Below are 23,827 nucleotides of genomic sequence, written 5' to 3'. Positions count from 1 at the left end.
TCAGGGGGGAGGGGGGTGGAGATACCTGTCAGACAGGTATTTTCACCCACTTCCGGGCATAGACTCCCACGGGAGTCTACGCCATTTCCTGCCCTGCCGCGCTGTCTGCTGGGACACACACGGTTCCCAGTGACAGCGCTGAGATTTCCGATTGCGCGGCGCGGCTCGCGCATGCGCAGTAGGGAACCGGGAAGTGAAGCCGATTCGCTTTACTTCCTGATTCCCTCACCTCGAATGGCGACGGCAGCAGCCGAGGCCCGAGCGGTCGATCGGCCTCGGCTGCTGGCATCGCTGGAACCAGGTGAGTGTCCATTTATTAAAAGTCAGCAGCTGTAGTATTTATAGCTGCTGGCTTTTAATATTTTTTTTTGGGCGGAATCCCTCTTTAACCACATTACAACCCCTGCAGAAAAAAATCTACAGTCACACTTCATGAAAGGCAATTAGTTTGAGAATGTACAGCAAACCTCTGAACATGACATGCCAAGGGAGAGCTCACACTATTCTATGGGAAATGTTATCTGCATACAGCAAGTCTTCTAACCTATAGAGCATAGCTGCGCTCTGCTACTGACATTCCTGCCTGCTGGGTGTATGGCTCTCATATGGGGTGGCTGGACTGGTCATAGGCTCATCCTATAGGGCCACAGGCTATTGGGCTGCTCAGACTTATTCTATAGGGCTGCTGTGCCGTCACCCACTTATCCTATAGGACTGAGGTACGTGTCTCGGGGGGGCGTTGTCCCCTAAGTGATGTTTTGATATACAAGCAGTGTCATGTCACAACTGAGTATAAAACAGAACAGAGGAGCCTCTAATTGTAGCAATATGGTTACATTTAATGAAGGTACAACATTTAGCAACTCATATGGTTGATGATTAAAACACACATCTAAGTATGGAGTTATCTGGGGTAAAGCTGTCAGCATAGACCATCCTCCGCACCATCATCAACGTCGTCCCTTCCACGCTGTGCTCCACAAGCGCTTCAAGCCTCACTTTGAAATCGCTCTACTGCAGGGTCGCCTTCCCGGGTCATGATTGCAGACTGACTGAGAGCCAGTAGTGCGGAAGGCGATCTAAGTGGACAGCTTTACCCCGGATGCCTGCATACTTAGATGTGCCTCATTTAATCATCAACCATATGAGTTGCTAAATGTTGTACCTTCATTAAATGTAACCATATTGCTACACTTAGAGGCGCCTCTCTTCTCTTTTATACTCTGTAGCTCCTGCTGGATTTTGCTTCTCATCCCCTTGTGGAGGCTGCCATTTGTGGATGGACATTTTATGGTTATACAACCCATCACATTGCTATAATCTTTTTATAAGGACTATAAACTGAAGGATTTATGAATAAATGGTTGTAGAACGAATCATCTGAGTTTTCATTAATTCTTATGGGGAAATTTGCTTTGATATACAAGTCCTTTGGATTACAAGCATGTTTATGAAACGATTTATGCTCGCAATGCAAGGTATTACTGTATGTTGCAAGAAAGAACACGAGTTACAAAGCATCGCTCAGGTTTGGGTCACACTTAGGCCTCATGCACACGAGACGCAGTTAAACGCGTGTTCAGATGCAGTTGGACACTTTTTTCAACTGCACCTGAACTCATTCAATGTTATCCTATGTGTCCATGCACACAGTCTCATTTTTTGGCCGTTTTTATGCAGTTGCGTTTAACCTCGTTTTTCCAGAAGCAAAAAAATAGGTTCAGACGCAAAAATGTCCACGTTTCAGACGCAAAACACGGCTAAACGCGGCACCCGCGTTTAGCCGCGTTTGCGTTTATATGCGTTTTTAAAGGAACCCAATTTTTTGGACCTGAAAACTCAGAAATATGATCTGAGAATGACATTTTGTGACCCGACTTTGGGGGCCCATATCTTGGGGCCACGTATTGTAAGGAACCCCAAATTTGGTATGCAGACACTGTGGATTAGCACTACAACATATAAAAATTTGGGGTTCCTATCACCAAGTGACCCCGAGATAGGGGGCCCCAAAGTCGGGTCGCAAAATGTCATGCACTTTTCTGTATCAGAGAATGACATTTTGTGACCCGAGTTTGGGGACCCATATCTTGGGGCCAATTATTGCCAGGAACCCCGATTTCGGTATGCAGACACAGTGGAACTAGCACTACAACATATCCAAATTTGAGGATCCTATCACCAAGTGACCCCGAGATAGGGGGCCCCAAATTCGGGTTGCAAAATGTCATGCACTTTTCTGCATCAGAGATACATGGCCTCAAAGTCAACTGTGACCATCTGCGACAATGTAATTTGGTCATTAGGGTTGGGTGTTATGGTAAGTGGTTATCCGTTAGGGTTATTGTTTAGGATTAAGGGTTGGATTAGAGTCAGGGTTGTTTAGGGTTAGTGTAAGGGATAGTGTTAGCTGTTAGTGTTAGGGGTTGGGGTTAGTGGTTAGTGTTAGGGTTAGGATGAATGGTTAGGGTTAGGATTCTGGATATTTTAATAAGGCAATAATATTATACTACCATATACAGCAGCAAAGAATTAAAATATATTAATCAGTACATATTTCACGATAAAAATATATTAAAAAATTGGGCAAATAAATTTAAAACAATTATAAAAAATCTAATTAACATAGATTTGCTTTTAAATAAAACAATTTGAAACTATAAAAAATGAATAAAAGCATATATTAAGATTAAAAAATAAATAAATAATTATTTTAATATTGTTTTATATTAGAAATAATGAAAACATTTTAAAAATTGCCACAAGAAAAATTTAGATATTTAAAAAAATTGGATAATTTGCTATAAATAGACATTATTTAAAAAAAAATAAAGGACAGATATGGGATGGGATCCATTTCAAAATATATACCACAGAAAGAGAGGCAAATGCAAGTGTACAACTGCTCTCTATGCTGCTGCTGCTCACTCTGATCAAAATAGCAGAAATAGTTTAAAAAAAACATGCTTTGAGAGCTTGGGGAGGGTCTACATGATGTTATCTTTATAAACGCTTATAAACACAAACGCTTATAAACGCGTCTAAACGCAGCATGCAAACGCGGCAAAAACGCGCGTTTCAGCTTTTTTTGAGCAGAGTTTTCACCTGCGTCTCGTGTGCATGAGGCCTAAGGAAAGTTGTGTCAAAATTAGAAATAATTTAAATGTTTTTTTTTTCCCGTATCAACTGAGGATCGTTCCCTGTATTAATCCATCCTCTATTACTAATCTGCATTCTCCTGCATGCACATCTCTTGTCGTTTAAAAATTCAGAATGTAATAATCCAAAATTAATATTCTGGAGCGGCCAGTGATTGTACTTGGGGAGCTCATACATTTAGTTCACTTTCCAAGTAATTTTAAGGCAACCGTTTTTTTCTCCCAGCGATTGATATTTGCAATTTAACAGTTTATCTATGAGAGAGTGCGTCTAATTATACTCACACACCGCTCCAAAGTTCATGTTTCTGCAGAAAGCCGAAGGCTTGCTTTTTTATTTCTTTTAATAAAAAGACTTTTTTTTTTTTTTCCTTTCTTTCTAGTGAATCTGATTTCGGTAGGTTGAATAGATGAGTCTGGAGTTGCTGAAGTATTCTGAACGATGATTAATTAAAACAAAAAATGAGTTCCAGCGGTGGCGCTCTGACCTATCCCAGCAGGACACTTCAGTGGCGTATTTCAGGAGCGATATTAATTTGCCATCAACGCATGCAATTTTAGGCTTACCTGTTTGTGAGCGTGGTCATAAGAATTAATATGGTTGTCAAACTCCTGGTGCTTGTGGTATTGCTTGTCACATAATTCACAATAGAAATTAGCCTTCAGGTCCTCCAGAGCATTCGCTATGCTTTTTCCTTTCTCCGTGTAGCCCTGAAAACAAAAGAGAAGGGAAACATTTTTTAATGGGAAGCTCGCTGCATGTTCATTGCCAGCTTCGGCTTTGAAAACAAATAAAAGAAAGATCATTAGAAGACATTTTTTTTATTATTATTAAAGCGGACCTTCAGTAATTTTTTCACCTTTCCATCTATTAAATCTTCTGACCTTGTTGTTTTAACTTTGGATAGTTAAATATTTTTTTTTTCTTCCAGTAAATACCTTATACAGCCCACTTCCTGTTTCTTGTCTGGTCATTAGCCTAGGCTTATGACATCATCCACAGCTAGCTCTCTAACTCTAGTAAGCGTTTGCCAGGAAGGGAGGGGGGTGAGTCATAAGAGGGCCAATGAGAGCTGCGGAGCTGGAGGTGTGCCTCTGTGTGTCTGTGTAAATCCAGGAAGTGATTAGGCAGAAGCTTCAGCTGCCCACAGTTAAAATGGCTGCAGCCAGACTCAGTAGAGGGAGATTTCAGCCGCATATTTGGCAAGTACAGAATCACAGTATATATAAAATAATATGCAAAGTGGTTGGGGGGAAGCTTCAGAATGGAAAAGATGTTTCTATTACAAATGATGTGAGCAGACTGCAGTTCCTCTTTAAAGAGCATTTCCAGGCAACAAGTGAAACCAATCTCTAAAATGCTAATGCTATCTATCAAAGAATAAAGCTGCGCTAAAGTCAAAATGTATTTTCAGTTTACTTTGATCTGAGTTTGCTGTATTGCACTGGAGCCACACACATAGAACTCCAAGAGTTGGCTCTACGCTGGGTTCACACATGCAGTTCACGGCAGGGGTCCAATGTGTCCTGGATCCCCGTTTCAGGTCAGATTTCAGACAGAATTTTGGGCTGAATTCGGACCTGAAACAGAAATGGACTGCATGCCCGTTTCCATCCAACTGTCTTCCGATCTGATCTGGTGGACAGATGGCAAATGTATTAGCAGATTTTATCGGATCGGATGCCGACGGATGTAAGAGGTCTGATTGGGTCCACCTGAAAAACAGACAGGCGGACCCGATCGGTCTGCTGATATGAAAGGGGCCTAAAGCACAATCATCGTGTAACACTACAAAGCACCAACCAGAACCTGTATATGTAATGACCAAATAAGGTATATATATATACAAATCATACACACAAGCAAAATTAAAACATAACATGAATTGAATAGATTAATACATCAAGAGGATCTCTTTATTATGCATTAAAAAAAAAAAACCCTACTTATTCAGAGAACTATTACCCCCTCCCCATCATAGTGATTTAAAGCATAATTCCAGCCAAAGATGACAATATAAAAATGAACAAACTGTTAAAAGATAAAATATGTTTTGCAATATTCAGCCTAATTTAAGAGATTTTGCTCTCAGTACTTTTTTCTGCCACTAGATGGCCTCAGTCTGATGACTACCATCATTTATCCCACTTCCTCTGAGCCCAGGTTATCCTAAACCAGCCCACAACCTGTGACTGGATAGTGAAAGCAGAAGAGGCACAGTGATGAGCTTATCTTTTTGTCACTCTGCTCTATCATCCTATCAGCATGCATCTCATCAGCACAAAATGATTGGCTCCTTCTGCTGCTTCTTCTGTTCATGTTCCAGTTTTGCAGCACAGGAACTGGGAGAGGCTGATACAGGGCCATATTCAGGTAATTGCACTGTCTGCATTAACAAAAAAATACATCTATTGGTGTATTAAGGATTACAGAGCTGCTTCCATTTGTGTCTGTTATATTTGCCCAGAGTTCAGCTTTAAAAGAAGAACACCTGCTCTATTACACTTGTTTAAATTTCAGATCTTGTTTCCTTTCCTCCATCAGACTCCTGGTAGCTGTGGCTGATGGACATTGATTGTTCATGAAAGTATTCTGTGGGCAGTTTGTGGTCAACTAAAAGGATAGAAGAATGTGACAGTGCCTGGGCTGGGAATACGCTGCATGAAATATACATGAGCCCCCTCCGACAGGAACCCAACACAGCTTACACAGCATGTTATGGAGCCATATGAACACTTAAAGTGGACCTGGCTATAGAAATAACCATTTTGTAACCAATAGTTATGAAAAGAAGACCTGTCTATTTACTTGGATCCAGCAGCAAACAGTGATGGGAAGAGGACCTCTCTACCAGCATCCAACATCCAACAGCTGTAAGAAGAGGGTCTGTCCTTTTTTTTAGGATTATCTTATAGCCAATAGCTATGGGAAGATGACTTGTCTATCTACCAGGATCATTTTGTAGCCAATAGTTATTAGAAGTGGATCTGTCTATTTACTAGGAGGATTTGTAGCCAATGGCTAGTAGAAGAGGACCTGTCTATTTACTAGGATCCAACAGCCAAAAGTTATGAGAAGGGGACCTGTTTATCTATTGGCATCCAACAGCCAACAGCTATGAGAAGAGCTTCTATCTACCTACTAGAATCATATATCTATGAGAAGAGGACCTATCTATTAACCAGCATCCAACAGCCACCAACTATGGGAAAAGGACCTGTTTATTTACCAGCATCCAGCAAGCATCAACTATGAGAAGGGGACCTGTCTACCTACTAGCAACCAACAGCCAACAGCTATGAAAAGAGCACCGGTCTGTTTGCCAGCATCAAACAGCCATCAGCTATGAGAAGAGGACTTGTCTACCTACCAGCATCCAACAGCCAATAGCTATGAGAAGAAGACCTATTTATTTAGTGGGAATATTTTGTAGCCAATAGCTATAGGAAGAGGGCCTGTGTATTTACTAGCATTCAACAACCACCAACTACGAGAAGAGGGCCTGTCTATTTACTAGCATCCAACAACCACCAACTATGAGAAAATGACCTGTTTATTTGCCAGCATCCAGCAACCACCAACTATGAGAAGGGGACCTGTATAAATACTAGCATCCAACAGCCAACAGCTATGAGAAGAGCAACTGTCTATTTACCAGCATCCAACAACCAATAGCCAACAGCCTACAACTATGATAGGAGGACCTGTCTTCCTATTAGCATCCAACGGCCAACAGCTTTGAGAAGAGGACCTGTCTATTTTCCAGCATCAAACAGCCTCCAGCCATGAGAAGAGGACCTGTCTACCTACTAGCATCCAACAGCAAATAGCAATGAGAAGAAGAACTGTCTATTTACTGGGAATATTTTGTAGCCAATAGCTATGGGAGGAGGACCTGTGTATTTACTAGCATCCAACAACCACCAACTACGAGAAGAGGGCCTGTCTATTTACTTGGATCATTTTTAGCTAATAACTATGGGAAAGGACCTGCCAATTAACTAGCATCCAGCAACCAACAGCTAAAGCCCCATACACACGATCGGAAATCCCACCAGCAAAAGTCCGATGAGAGCTTCTGGTCGTAAATTGTGACCGTTTGTATGTTCCATCAGACTTTTGATGGCGGAATTCCCGCCAGCAAAAGATTGAGAGCAGGCTCTTTATTTTTCCGATTGAAAAAGTTCCGATTGGAAATTCCGAACATCTGTAGCAATTCCGACATGCGAAATTCCTACGAACGCTCGGAAACAATTTCGATGCATGCTCAGAAGAATTGAACTCCATTTTCTCAGCTCATCGTAGTGTTGTACGTCGCCGCGTTCTTGACAGTCGAAAGTTCAGAGAACTTTTGTGTGACCGTGTGTATGCAAGCCAAGCTTGAGCGGAATTCCGTTCGAAAAACCATCCAAGATTTTTCCGACGGAAATTCTGCTTGTGTGTACGGGGCATTAGTCTATTTATTGGGAGAATTTTATAGCCAATAGCTAAGGGAATAAACTCTTCTGTTTACTAGAATCATTTTGTAGCCAATATCGATGGGAAGAGGACCTGCCTATTTTCTTGGATCATTTTGTACCCAATAGCTATGCAAAGAGGACTTGTCTATTTATAAGGATCATTCTGTAGCTAATAGCTGGGAGAAGGGGGTCTGTATATTTACTCTATCAGCATGCAAGATTTTCAGAAATACCCTTTGCATAATAGATAAATATATAAGTAATACGCGGAAGGGTGTGGGAGAGGATGGCAAACTGAAATAATAATTTTATTTGTTGCAAAAGTGACTGTTTTGTGATAGCGTATGGGCCATTGGTGGCCAGAATTGTATGCACTTTATGGGCCTAATGATCAGCTTGTAGATGAATATGAATAAAAGTATATACAGTTTTAATAATTGTGTGTGTTTTATATAGAGTAGGAGAGGGCACCTTAAACGTTCCAATTTATATTTAGTCTTTCATCTGGAGTAAGACTACTTGATGTACAAACAGGAGGCAGCCCGGCTGGCATCTACTCATAACCGGAAAAAAAAATTTTGAGGGATTTTTTAAATAATGTGAAATATTCTGCACAACTCTGGCCATGGATGGGGCACTTGAGACAGGGCACCTCCCAAAACCACACTGGCATCTAAGGGGTTGAATGTGCACCACATACTGTAAGTGTTTCTTGAATGTTTCAGTTTTTCATATTTTTAGCAATGACTATTTATACTCACTGCCTCTCTATAGGAAGGCGTACTGTGTTAAAATATATAGACGCAGTAGGGGATATGCATATGTTAATAGGATGCTACAGATTGCTTTTTAAGCGTTTCAAACATATGTCTGGAAAGAAAAACATATCAGCATATTGGTGTTTTTTTTTTTTTTTTAAGTTCTTCAGTTCTTCCACAGGGTGTTTGTGCTTTTCAGTGAGGTGGAAATTAGTGAGAGAGAAATTATTTGATTAATCCATTAGCACAGAATATGATCCTTGCCTTATTGTCACCATTAGGAAACCGATGTGCTGTAAATTCGGCAGTAATGGTCTATATCAAACAATAATTTTTACAGAAGCTTCTTACATAATAATTATGCATAATTATACAGCACATTAATTTTTGTAGAGGTGTTTTGTTTCTGTCTTTATTTTTATCGGTTTATGCGTTTATTATTTAGATGCAGTAATAACAAATAGGAAAAATGACACAAGCATATGTATGTTACTGCATGAACAGTATATCCCGATATAATATTATTTAACAGATCACTGATTCTGATATAAAGTATCCAGAATTCAATTGTCTATGGAACATGTTTCTTGGCATGTATCATTTACTTCCTGGAATCTGTCTGTCCTTAGATCAGGCATGCAGGCAGGAGGGTGTGCTGAACTGAGAAAGCCCCTCCACCCCTATACCCATGAAGACTCCTGGGATATATGACATAATTTTGGCCTAGGAACCAGGAAACAACTGAAGAAATGTAAAACAAAAAAAAAAATAAGAGTTTAAAACAAATAAATATAATATTCCTTCCTATTGTATCTTTTTACTAAAGCTAGCAATGTAAGGATTACAACTAATTAATGTTGATTGAGAGAGTTTAGTGCTACTTTAACCACTCAGTGACCACCATATAGCAGTTTTACTGCAGGGCGGCCGCAGTGCGCCAGATCATGTACATATCACAGTGGCTCGCTCCTGCGGTGATTATGTAAACAAGGCAGATTACTGTTCTGTCAGTAGGCACAGGTGGCACTGATGCACACTGTAGTGGCAATGGTGGCACTAATGGGCACTGTAGTGGCACTGGTTGCACTGATATGGCACTGATGGCACAGATGAGCACTGTAGTGACATTGGTGGCAATGATGTGGTACTGTAGAGCCACTGATGGCACTGATGTGGCACTAGAATGGCACTGATTTGGCACTGTAGTGGCACAGGTGGCACTGAAGACATTGATCCTGGGTTATATATATATATCTATACCTACATATATATATATATATATATATATAAAATAAATAAATAAGCCATCCTGTATAGATCATTTTACTAGTTGTGTGCCACAAGCTTTATTTAAAGTCCCGGTCCTGCCCCAGAATACAGACCTTCTGGACCCAGGTCTACAGAATATCCAGCCTCATTACCGGTAGCCCAATAGATTACACACCAGCCCGCATGCTCCTCCATCACACACCTGTCTCGCCCCACACATATGTGAAATAACTGAGCTTACACCTACTTAATGCCGCTAAGCTTTGTATCCCAACCCACTGGGATTCTCCGGATGTTCCTTCCACAAACGAATGGTTAAACAGAGTAGCGAAGATAGCTGAAATGGAAGAACTCATTCATATCGCTCGAGATTCCCCACATAAATTTGCTCAGACCTGGGACAAATGGACACACTTTCGAGATTACGATATTCTCTTTCCCCCGGGACCAGTCCAAATGTCCGTTCAGACACCGCGCGGGTCCCTGTTTGACCCGGTAATTGTTATTGTGTAGACAAGAGCTGTCCTTACTAAAACAGACAAAATAAGCCAACATGATGGGCTGCTTGCCCGTCTTAACATGTGCCTGTGCAGCTGGGGGAGCCCGGAGAGAGGATCCCCCTCCTTCCTTTCCAACCATCCCACCTCCTACCTTTCCCCCTTTTCCCTGCTTGTTTACTTGTCCCCCCCCCCCCTCCCCCAGGTTTTTTTTTTTTTTCACCCCTATGACTCCCCCCCCCTTAAAGATTGTCTGCTAACACCGACGCTCCATCTCTGCGAACATTTGACCGCTACTCCTCAGCTGAGCAAGTACCTTTCCTGCCCTCTATTTACTGCTCCCTCCCTCTGACATCTCTCCCTTTCCCCTTTACTTCACTTTGAGCCTTAGGAAGACGGACTGTAACCTTTGACTGACTAGACTTTCCCGAAACACGAGTCTTCACCCCTGGACTACGTAATCCCCCAGTATACGCAAAAATGTCCCCTCAGGGATTTGACACAAGCATTTTGTGGAGTATGGGGACAATTAGTTTAGTTCGGATCAAGTTGAAGGTATGAGAATAAGAGTACCTCACATCTTACTGCTATGTTCAAGTATTCTTTTTGTATTCTTAGATGATTGCAGTTATAATATGTACTGTGCTCCTTTAGTACATTAATTGTCATGTTTCTCTTTGTACCATTTGAAAACCCAATAAATACCTTATAGAAAAAATAAAAAATAAAAAAAATAAAGTCCCAACTCCTTCCTTTTCCATTTTGCATATAGGGATGGACATGACCTGCCGTGTCATGGGCTTCATTTAATGTCCCAAAACCCCCCTTTTACCCATTATGACCATTGTAACCAACCCCTGTCAATGGTAAATGCTTTGTCTCTTTGTCTATGTCCATTTTTACTGGGCAGTTTGGTCTGTTAAAAGAAAAGTATTGGATTTTTTTTTTCTTGAATCAGACTTACCTAGGTGGATGCTGCATCTGTCCCCAGCTCGGCTTTAAGACTGAGAACCGATCGATCAAACACCACTGATTGCTCGGTTTTCAGAACTCCATGATCAGATAGCTGGTGACTGCCAATCACCGCTGTCTGCTCTGCCCCTCCCCCTTTCCACACTCACTGAAGTGCTGGGTTGTGGAGGGGGCAGGAGCAGCCGGTTCAGGCTCTCAGTGGCTCACTGAGAGGCTCAGTCAGGTGTCGGTCCAGGCATGTGGGCGGATCCTGACCATATGGTTGCGATCTTTTCCTAGCCAGGACCAGCTCTGTGATGTCAGCCGACAGTGGCTTTCAGTCCACTGTCTGCTGAAAAATGGGTCACATGAGTGCAGAATGAACACACTTTGGCTGTGATTGTCCTTTAAAGTGATTGTAAAGGATCGTTTTTTTTAAATAACAAGCATATCATACTTACCTCTACTGTGCAGCTTGTTTTGCACAGAGTGGCCCCAAACCTCCTCTTCTGGGGTCCTCTGGCAGCTCTCGTGGCTCCTCCCCGCATCAGATAACCCTCTAGGAGAAGCACTCTACTGAGGGGGTTACCTTGCGGGCGCACTCTCGAGGCCAGCATTTGCATCCATAGACACGAATGCCAGACTTGGCCCCGCCCCCCAGCACCCATGTCATTGGAGGTGATTGAGAGCAGCGGGAGCCAATGGCTGCGCTGCTATCAATCTAGCCAATCAAGAGCCGGGACCCTGTGTAGAGAGGGACAGTGCGTCCCCACCGAAGAGATGAAGGGGTTCACAACCCCTTTAAGGGAAGTTAAAAAAATAACAGGCCTACTAAATTAAGGGAAAAGGCTCTAAAAAAGAAAACGAATGCAGCCACCACATCTAAGAATTAGTAAGCTAAAATATATTACATTTCCTTTTTGGACTTCATACCGCTGTAACACCCCTACACTAAAAAAATATTTCTGGTGATCGGTCCTCTGTAATCCTGAACTGTTTTGAGGAGTTCACATTGAATGTAAGACATTCTTTATTCCTCTGAAATATTTCTGCAGATAAAAGGTGAACAAACTCTTATAATTTAGCCTTGCCTTCACTGAGGGATGGTTCCATTTGTTTATTTTCTGTCAATTCATACAGACATATTTTACATTCGAGAAACAGTTTGGAAATTTCTTCAATAATTCTCTCTAACTGCAACTGACGGTTTGTCGATTTTAATGTTCGGATAAAAGTGAAGAAGTAAAAAGTACGGGATTCTGTTTCCATACACCAGATAAAAAAATGCTGCTTTAAAGAAACCGTTTTTTGTTATTGCCACTGCTTTTTGCAGCGTCATTAGTATATCAACTGAAAGGGGATGTGCTTTGTGTGAATTTATCAGATAATGAAAGAGTATTACACTCAAATAGCATACAGTGCCTTGAAAAAGTATTCATACCCCTTGGAATTTTCCACATTTTTGTCATGTTACAACCAAAAACATAAATGTATTTTATTGGGATTTTATGTGATAGACCAACACAAAGTGGCACATAATTGTGATGCGGAAGGAAAATGATAAATGGTTTTCAACAATTTTTACAAATAAATATCTGAAAAGTGTGGCATGTATTTGTATTCAGCCCCCCTTTTACTTTGATACCCCTAATCAAAATCTAGTGGAACCAATTACCTTCAGAAGTCACCTAATTAGTAAATAGAGTCCAACTGTGTGCAATTTAATCTCAGTATACATACAGCTGTTCTGTGAAACCCTCAGAGGTTTGTTAGAGAACCCTACAGAACATACAGCATCTTGAAGGCCAAGGAACACGCCAGACAGGTCCGAGATAAAGTTGTGGAGAAGTTTAAAGCAGGGTTAGGTTATAAAAACATATTTGAAGCTTTGAACATCTTATGGAGCACTGTTCAATCCATCATCTGAAAATAGAGAGTATGGCAAAACCTCAAACCTACCAAGACATGGCCGTCCACCTAAACTGACAGGCCGGGCAAGGAGAGCATTAATCAGAGAAGCAGCCAAGAGGCCCATGGTAACTCTGGAGGAGCTGCAGAGATCCACAGCTCAGGTGGGAGAATCTGTCCACAGGGCAACTATGAGTCGTGCTCTCCACAAATCTGCCCTTTATGGAAGTGTGGCAAGAAGAAAGCCATTGTTGAAAGAAAGCCATAAGCAGTTTGCGAGAAGCCACAGCAAATACATGAAAGAAGGTGCTATGGTCAGATGAGACCAAAATTGAACTTTTTGGCCTAAAAGCAAAACGCTATGTGTGGCGGAAAACTAACACTGCACATCACCCTGAACACACCATCCCCACCGTGAAACATGGTGGAGGCAGCATGATGTTGTGGGGATGCTTTTCTTCAGCAAGGAAGCTGGTCAGAGTTGATAGGAAGATGGATGGAGCCAAATACAGGGCAATCTTAGAAAAAAACCTGTTAGCCCTTGTACACACGGTCGGAGATTACGTCGGAATGTGTCCGATCGGAGCGGTTTTTCGGATATTCCGACTGTGTGTGGTCTGCATCGGACTGTTTCCGTCAGAATATCCGTCGGACCAAATTTTCCAACTTGCTGGAAATATTTTCCGACAAACTGCTCCAATCAGACATACTCCAATCATGTGTAGAGAATTCCGATCGGACAAAGTCCCACGCATGCTCAGATCAAATTCCTACATAAAAGCTATTGGCTACTAGCCTGAACGTAGTCCCATCGTAACGAAATTACGTCATCACGTTCTGAAAGATCGGATTTTCCGACAACTTTGTCCGACCATGTGTATGCAACAGTTTCGGACAAGATCCGTCGGACAAAATCCGACGGACAAAATCCAACGGATTTGGTTGTCGGAATTTCCGACCGTGTGTACAAGGGCTTAGAGTCTGCAGAAGACTTGAGACTGGGGCAGAGGTTCACCTTCCAGCTGGACAACGACCCTAAAGATACAGCCAGAGCCAAGATGGATTAAAATCTGACAGGGCTTGAGATATTTTGCAAAGAAGAATGGGCAAAAATGTCAATCTCTAGATGTGCAAAGCTGGTAGAGACATCCCCAAAAAGACTTGCAGTTGTAATTGCAGAACCCTGCCAGAAACAGAATCTTGAATGGTTTCTTTATATAGAATTATACTTGATTTGGCTGAAGAACTAAAAAAAAAGACTAAGGCCGCGTACACACGCGGGGACTGTTCGCCCAACTTTGTCCGTCAAACAGTTTCGGCAAACAGTCCGCTCAAAATTAGCATGGACGGACATGGCCACACACGACGTACGAACAGTTTGCTGAAACCGTGCGCGATGACGTGAACGGCACGTACGACGGGACGAAAAATACGACGTCCTATACACTGCATTATAACTTTCGGCGTGTAAATCCTTTCTGAGCATGCGCGGAACTTAGTTTGACGAACAAGCCTACACACTAGGGGACTGTTCGCTGAAACCAAGTTTCAGCGGACAGTTTTACGGAAATTCCGAAAAACATTGTTCGTCAGACTGTCCGCTGAAACTGTCCGCTGAAAGCCCACACACGAGCGGACTGTCCGCTGAAACACTGTTCAGCGGACAAAGTTGGGCGAACAGTCCGCCCGTGTGTACGCGGCCTTAGAATAAACAGGATGCATGTGATTCTAGCACTGCTCAATGCTGCCCTCTATTTGAATGCATCTTAAAATTAAAGGGTAGAAGTGAATAAATGGTACTACTGTGAGAATTTAACATAATTGTCTTTATGTAGAATAATACTTTATTTGCTGAAGTACTGAAAAAAAAAGCATAAACTTAGAATAAAACGGATGCATGTGATCTTAGCACAGCTCACTGCTGCCCCCTTTGGGAATTTATCAGATAATGATGGAATATTACACTTAAACTTAATAAATGGCAACGATGTCAGAGCCCTGGGAGAAGCAACATTTTAGATGCTTTCTTTATGCAAAATTATACTTGATTTTGTTGAGGTACTGAAAATAGGATAAACATTGAATGAACAGGATGCATGGATCCTAGCCTGGCTTAGTGCTGTCCACTATAGGAATGTATCTGATAATGCAAGAGTATTACTGTAGAAGAGAATAAATGGCACAGTTCCCAGTGTCCTGCCAGAAACAGAATCAAAGGTGCAAAGCTGACAATTGCCTAGAGCCCTATTCTGCCCTTTATCCACCTTTGGTAAAGGCACAAGAAGGTGCCAGATGGGTTGGGTAATTTTGTGTTCTGACGGGTATTTTGAATGATTATTTGAAATAAAAAGTTTGCAATCTTTCTTGAAATTTCCTCTGCAGGAGACGTACAGTCGAGCGAACACCTAATCATTAAATGACTCACTGCCAACCTAAGCAGTATTTTTCAGCTGACTGTAGCCAGCCAAGAAATGGATCAGGTAGCACTTTTATAAGTGTGGTTGGAGGTGAATGGTCGGTCAGCTTGCTAGACATACATTTATTGATCTATGTGGGTCTGAAACAAACAAGCTCCAAAAGTATCAATAACAAGTGCAGCCTAAAGGATGAATTATTCAATGTATTGCTGGGATATTAATGGATTGTATTGCTGTAATGAAAGATTTTGACTGACGTGATTAGAGAACAACAAACTGCCCTTTTTGAAAGCCATTTATAAAACGCATGTAGGTCTATCTTCCAATGACTTTGCAGCGATAGCCAAAAACACTATGATAACCATAGAATACAATGATAACCATAGAATACAATGATAACCATGAATACAATGATAACCATAGAATACAATTGTACTATGAAGTAAAAAAATGCATTTGGGTGGCAAAAATATGAATCCAATCTATACACTGGGGAGAGAACCTCTGGGGGTATCTAGGATGTAAAAGGACCTGAGGGTCTTAGTAGATGATAGGCTCAGCAATGGCATGCAATGCCAAGCTGCTGCTAACAAAGCAAACAGAATATTGGCATACGTCAAAAAGGGGATCAACTCCAGAGATAGAACTATTCTACTGCTCTACAAGACTCTGGTCTGGCTTCACCTAGAGTATGCTGTCCAGTTCTGGGCACCAGTCCTCAGGAAGGATATACTGGAAATGGAGCGAGTACAAAGAAGGGTAACAAAGCTAATAAAGGGTCTGGAGGATGTTAGTTATGAGGAAAGGTTGAAAGCACTGAACGTATTCTCTCTGGAGAAGAGACACTTGAGAGGGGATATGGTTTCAATTTATAAATACCATACTGGTGACCCCACAATAGGGATAAAACTTTTTCGCGGAAGGGAGTTTAACAAGACACGTGACCACTCATTAAAATTAGAAGAAGAGAAGTTTAACCTTAAACTGCATAGAGGGTTCTTTACTGTAAGGCCACGTACACACGGGCGGATTGTCTGCCCAACTTAGTCCGCTGAACCGTGTTTCAGCGGACAATCCGCTCGTGTGTGGGCTTCAGCTGACTTTTTCAGCGGACAGTCTGACGGACTTTGTCTTTCGGAATTTCCGTAATTTTGTCCGTCCAAACTTGGTTTTGTCCGTCCAAACTTGGTTTCAGCGGACAGTCCGCTCAGGTGTAGGCAAGTTGGACGGACTAAGTATGGCGCATGCTCAGAAAGGATTTACACGGCCGAAGGTTGCATTGCAGTGTATTGGACGTCGTTTTTCTAGTCCCGTCGTACATGCTGTACACGTCATCGTGCAAGTTTTCAGCGGACTGTCTGTTCATCGTGTGTGGTCAAGTCCGTTCATTCAAAATTTGGACGGACTGTCTGTCGGATTGTCTGACGAACTTAGTTGGGCAGACAATCCGCCCGTGTGTACGCGGCCTAAGAGCGACGGGGAAGTGGAATTCCCTTCCACGGGCGGTGGTCTCAGCGGGGGGCATCGATAGTTTCAAAAGACTATTAGATAAGCACCTGAACGACCACAACATACAGGGATATACAAGGTAATACTGACTTATAAGCACACACATAGGTTGGACTTGATGGACTTGTATATTTTTTCAAACTCACTTACTATGTAACTATGTAACAATGGTAACCATAGAATACAATTATATCATGGAATACAATGATAACCATAGAATACAATGATACCATGGAATACAATAACTGTATAATAACATGATACCATGGAATACAATGCTTCTCTTAGATTGTAAGCTCTATACTATCTATACACTCCGCTAAATCCACCTAGTGCTTTATTTTTTTATTTTTTCCATTTCTTCCTTTAAACTCCTGCAAACACTTATGTGTACATGGACACATAAGCTAACATGGAGGGCTGTTTACAGGCTGCAATTTTTATTTATTTTTTATTTCAAAGCTTATAAAACAGGCATTTTTGAGCTCAAGCGTGCATGAGGCCTTTGGGTTACACTATGGAAGGTGGTGTTATAATTATAAATCGTTTTTATCCTTTGTCTTTTGAGCAGTTTTTGGTAAATCCATGCCAGGCTGTAGTCTATGCACTTTGCCTTTCTCTGTTTTTTAATATCTAAGGACAGCTGAGAATGCTAATCAATTAGAACAAATGTAGACACCATATCGTACACAACAGTAGCATTAGACTCTCCCGTCCCTTCATTACAGAGAAGGCATGCAGCAATGTCTGCAATCAATTTACAATGCATTAGGTTACTTAAATGGCTATAATTAAGAATAATTACTTAATTTATTAGCAATGCTGAAATAATTCACAGTAGCAGCAGACTACCAGTGCATCATTGCAACTTTAATTAATTAGAGCCAGTGTAAAATCTCAGAAAATTTCCAATAAATAAAGGGGGAGGCATCACACAAATATAATGTACATTGTACGTGTCTGTAATAACTAATGAGTGATAAATTGAAGTTAAATGCCACAATCACATTTTTCAGATTTGCTGCACATTCACCATTATCATCCCCATTACATTTATTTACTAGTCTTTCTCTTTGTTCTGTTCAAGGTTAAAGCGTATCAGCCAAAAAATTTTTGCAACAGATTTAGAACCTCTGTCAGGTCTTTTTTTTTTTTTTTTGCCGCTTGTGTCCCTGAGAGAGATTTGCTTTCTCTGTTTTGGTTTAGGTGACCTCTATCTTTGTTACAGAAAATTATGGAAAATCCAAAATGTTTTAGTCCTTTTACTTCTTCCTGTGCCTCTGGAACAGGAAATAAAGGGTAACCTCCCCAACCGAACATTCAGTTAACCTTCAATAAATACATTCTAGGTGTGTCAAAACAATAGAGGTGTGCAATGTCTTTCATTTTCCTTCTAAAGCAGCCACAGCCTGAGTAGATACAACTGTCTATTCCTATCATGCTGTAGAGAAGGACCCTTGCTCTCTGGGGTTAAGCCATTTTTGGCTTTGAATACACTTTAGTCAAACTTTAACCGCTTGCCGACCAGCCGCTGTCATTATACTGCGACAGGTCGGCATGATCCCGCAAACCGTCGTAGCTATACGTCGGTCCCTTTCTCAAACAGGGTTCCATGGTTCTTCAAAAAGATCTTCAAGAAGTTGCTAGGGCTTCCTTAAACAGTGAGCAATTTTTATCTCTCAGAAAAGTAACCACTGGTACCAGTTAGCTTTTCCACTAAGCACTGATGTAAGGGGCATTTTCCCACTGATCACCAGTGTAAGAGACATTCTTCCCACTGACCAGCAACGTAAAGGGCATTCTTCTCAATGACCACTGATGTAAAAAGTAGACGTGCACACTGAAATATTTTGTTTCGGAATTTCGTTTTCGTCCGAAAAATACATTTATTTAGTTACTCCCCAAATTTGTTTTTATTTATTTAGTTTCGTTAAAAAATTAATTTATCCGAATTAAGGTTGAATCTGTCAATTGAAGGCTTATGGTGTCCGTCGAATGTTCTAAGATTTGACGAAGCAGCTAAACTAAACGCTGCAATCAACATTTCTGGTCGATTGCTCAGCCCACAAGCTATAGTAGAAACCTTCCAAGCTATGGAAGAATTCTAATGTTGTATGACTAGTAATAATTATATTTATTAATTATTATTACTAGTCAACAAACATTAGAATTCTTCTATAGCCAATGGGCAGAGAATTTGACCATAAATGTCCGCTCGTGGCAGTCGTATGTGTTTAGCTGCTTCATTGAATCTTCATGTCTCTATAATGTCAAATATTTTCTCTCTATGTCGACAGAGAAAATTGAGTACTGTCGAATTGAGTTTCTTTGTCGAATAATTTCTCTATGTCGAATAATCTTGGACTAATAGAGTTAGGTTAGGCACATTCGACCGCAGGTTCGATAGACACAGATCGCTATTGTCACCGTCATGTCGAATCTTCCATCTATATCGAACTGTTGTCGTAATGAAACCAAAATAAAGCATTATTTCTGTTGGATCTTTTGGATTTCAGATTCTGCGCATTCGTTATCGTTTGTTAAAACGAGTATGAAAATCCCAGAAATTCGGACAAAAATGCATTCAGATGAAAACGAATTCACATGTCTAGTAAAGAGCATTCTTCCCACTGACCACCAATCTAGGGCGAGTATTCTTCCCACCAATGTAAGTGGCATTCTTGCCACTGACCACCAAAGTAAGAAGCATTCTATTTGTTAACAACCTATAAAAGGGGACTTCTTCCCACTTACTTTCAATGTAAAGGGCATTCTTCCCATTGACCACAAATGTAAGAAGCATTCTCCCCATTGAACACCAATGCAAGGGGCATTCTTCCAAATGACCACTAATGTAAAAAAAAAATCATTCTTCCCACTGACCACCGTTGCAGTGCAGTAACCTGCCTGGGTCTAAATAGAGGTTGTGACCCAGGATTCTCAACCATGCAGATTGAGGGGGCTCCAGGGGGTTTGCTTAAGTCAGAGGAAACTTCTCACTGGTCACCAATATAAAAGGCATTCTTCCCAATGACCACAACGCTAATGTACCTTGAGCTGTAGGTACAATAATTATTAATATAAAAATTATTGAGAAATAAAGTGTTATTTCAAGGGTTAGTAAATACGCTTATATTGTCATCTAACCACACTGGCCCCAATGTTAATTTTAAACTCCGCCACTGCCAAACCATTGCATAAGACTGGAGGTGAGTTGAATGCCATCTATGAACCCACGGCTATACAACCATCAATTGCTACAGAATCAGAAGATTGCGGCTCGTTATCACAAAAAAGGACCCAAGTATTTTACTTTACCGCTAGAGATGCTGCAAATGAGGCATAGCTTTGCCCTTCTTTAAACTATCCCCTCTGTTTACATGCTTACCTGCAAAGACAAGCAACGCATTTTATTAAAAGAAAGCCTGTTCCATCTACTGCTAACCTCAAATGAATCAAGTATAAAATGTATGGCTAATTCTATTACAAATACTTGTTGGGAATACATTATCCAGACAGTAATGAGCACTCCTCACGGTGCCTCAGAGACATAAGACTTCCTGAAACAACAATTCAAATAGCTGATTACAGTTTGATGCTGTTTCATGAGCTCTCCTGGGGCATCAATTAATCCTGTGAACTCATCCTATCCCACACTTATTTACCAAAAGGGCCTGTAATAAATGGCAATCTGAGAGCTTTTAGTCCCTGTAAGACGATCTCACGCTCCCTTGTCTGCCTAAAAGGTGTTTATGGCTCCACCATCAATTAACAATAATATATTTGTGCAGCTATTAAAACAAGGTTACTGGTATTAAACTTTGTAATTCTTCCTTGTAAAATTTCTTCTGTGTAATATATGGGTTGATGACATTTACAGGCTTTTTGTCGCAGTTTAGAATACGCTGCTGTTGGTTAAGAAGGAAAAAAGGTGCTGTAGGCCTTATTTTCATGCAAATAAACAGCAGGTGGTATAACTATTAGCATCAGGTACAGGAAGACAAATCACAAAGTGTAATTAATATATCATAGTCATTAGTGACTGTGTATACTCCAGTCATTTCTTCTATTTTCTGTTTGGGAGTGTATTCTGGAACTACCATATCTCAATATCAGCTCAGAGAGACTCCCTCTGAAGTCTGGTGCAATGTTAGACACCAGAACACAATTAAAGTCAAGGGAGACTGCTCGCATCACACTTCATAGGCTTGCTGATATTTGGGATTTGAACAAAAATTGTACCTATTCTCAGGAAATGTATTCCACAATATGCCAATTTATTATGATAGCCTTTTATCCAGGAATCAACATAGTCACAAAGCCAACGGATCCTCTGATGATCCTTTCTCCTCTATTGTTCTTCTACTGCATGTCCCACCCCATACCACCTTTTGTTTACTTTGTCATCAGGAGCCGGCTGTCTGTAAAAGATCTTGCAAACCGATCCCCTGATGATGTGGTGCCAGAAGAATGATAATTTTAAAAACTGTGGAGAAGTCTCCTGCAGCCTCCTCAGATAAGTGATGTCAGTGTCCCAGGTAGCTTAAGGTGGAGGCTTCATGTCATTCTTGCCTGGGCAAGAAGAATGTTGTGTGGGGACGACCAAAAAAATAAGTTAACTCAAAAATGTTTAAAAATGTAATTAAAAACATTAAAAGATTGCATTTTTTAATGCCATGGGTGGAGAGGATTGGGAGGGATGAATATGAATGTCAAGAGGTGGCAGTGTCAGTGCAAATAAATCTGCAGGGATTGGAAACCTGTTGGTATTGTTTACAGGTATGGTAAGCTAATGCTATGAGGAAGGCTTTTGCCGAAACTTGTTAGCATTTTGATGTCGCACTGCTGTTTGTGCTCAATAAAGATTTAAGAAGAAGCCATCGAGTTACCGGCATTCTTTTTGCAATTTTGGTGTATGGGACACAATAGCCTGAGTACCGTTATTCAGCTCATAAAGGTGCGGTAGAGCTTGGGTGAGTTGTTGTCTACATTATGGAAAGGGGAAAACCTACTGTATCCCAGATCAACCACCAGAAATCATCTATCGGTGCTCTGTTAGTTTCTATATAGTGCTACATAGTGACCATTTAGCTTATTAAAGGTATGGGATTTTTTCTTCTTTTTTTTTTTCATGGTTACGTTGCTCCAGCTTGGACCAGCCACCTCTACTACAATGATATTCCTGAATCTATTGCTGGCTAGGCCACAATTATAAATCGGGTTATATTTATCTAAATGAATACAAACCGTACTCTGATTGGACAAGGCAGAGAATGTGGTTTCACTGCCCCACCTTTCCATCTTGTCCAATCAGAGAATGCTTTGCATTCATAAAGAAAAATGCAAGTCATTCCCTGAATGGTGCAGAGCGAACTACCCTCTGTTTATTATGCAGCAGGGCAGTTGCTTAGGGTGGGATCGAGAAGACATTGAAGATCTCTGTAGTAGCATTGGCTTCTACATCGACAAGGTGCCTCCACAGAGATCAGTCAGGTATGGGACATGCATACGTACACTGGTCCAATGTAAGTATGAAAAAAAAAAACATATCTGGAATGCAGCATATTAAACACCCGATTGTACCTTATAAGGTTAAGTTTGGCTGATGAATGGTTGTCCTAACTGGAGTTTTTTATTGGTACATAACGTATCTAAACTCAAGAACAAAAATGTAATACATTGCAGCTTACCGGTGTTTAGATGTGACAACTGCATTCGTTTTAATTTTTCATGTTAAGTACATCATTATGACATGGAGAGGTGGAGGAGTTTGTAGTCCAAATCAGGAGAGCAGCCAAGGGTGACAACACTGCTCCTCAATGTACACAGTAAGGTAATTGAGGGTTGTCACCCTCAGACAGGAATTTAATGGCAGGACCACCATGAATACAAATAAAGGAAAAGAAAATCTAAAATAGAAAACAAATCTGCTACAATGTATTAATATATATTAAAATATACATTTGTATTCTTAGCTTAAGATATGCTTTAATTTGTTTAATGATGTTAGAAAATTAATCTCTGGAGTCTGGGGGAAGCTGGAGGGTCTTGATAAAGACCAGTGGTCTACAACCATTAATGTGTGCATTTCATGCTCAAATCCATCTGATACTCCTCCAGGCATCCCCTCAGCATGGTATCTGCACTTCCCTGTCTGAATTGTTGATTTATCTGTTTTCCATAAGCGTAAAGCCTGATAAGACTTTTCAGCTTGAAAAATCTAATTGATTCCTAATTTTATTCTTAAAGTGTAATTTTCAAAACAATTACTTTTTAAGTGAAACTCAACTTTCAATGAGAAAAAAAAATGATCCTGGTCAGTGACATAAACTTCAAGGATTTTAGCAACATGTATTGCTGATTTCTACCTGCCGCCATTTGTACTGAAACGCATCAATGGATCCCACTAATTTCCTACTTCCTGCAGCCAATTCTCGTTCTCTAAGTGGTGAGTGTGAGGGTGTTACTACCATGATCATATTATGTCTCAGTGTTGGAATAAGTGAAAAACTTCAGGAAATAAGAGTTTTGTCCACCAACAAAGACAAACTACATACAAGGAACCCATGTTTGAATTTTTTTGAAAAAAAGTAATACTACAAGAACGCATGTCCAGCATTGTACATGATTCACACACTAAATTTCTAAAAATCTGGGAGCCATGGATCTCATATGAGTTCCCTACGCTCCAAGCAGCATGCCTAGACCTGGTCTGACTCCCCTTGGTGGGACCTCCGCGTCCGAGTCCCCCCCCCTTTTGTCCCCCCCACTCTTTTCTTTAATCTTCCTTCTCTTGTTTCTTTACTCCTTTCATTCTTCTTCATAGTCTCTCTCTCTCTTCTAAGACTTACCTTTGCCCCCCATGGAAGGGGGTAGCGGGTGAAGGGCTTTCCCCCCAG

General features: G+C 40.9%; 1 protein-coding gene across 2 annotated transcripts in view; it reads right to left on the bottom strand.

The window, feature by feature from the left end:
* Nucleotides 1-23,827, bottom strand: part of ZNF804B (zinc finger protein 804B) — a 496,218-nt gene that overhangs the window by 68,385 nt on the left and 404,006 nt on the right. For both annotated transcript variants that reach the window (XM_077490844.1, XM_077490845.1), the window contains exon 2: nt 3,726-3,869. In XM_077490844.1, coding sequence (XP_077346970.1) covers nt 3,726-3,869 — 144 coding nt within the window. The remainder of the gene's footprint in view (nt 1-3,725; nt 3,870-23,827) is intronic.

The sequence above is a fragment of the Lithobates pipiens genome, unplaced genomic scaffold (genome assembly GCF_037356315.1).
Source record: "Lithobates pipiens isolate NorthernLeopardFrog02 unplaced genomic scaffold, aLitPip1_a1.2 Scaffold_19, whole genome shotgun sequence".
NCBI lineage: Eukaryota > Metazoa > Chordata > Amphibia > Anura > Ranidae > Lithobates > Lithobates pipiens.
This window is presented reverse-complemented; position numbering and strand designations above follow the sequence as displayed.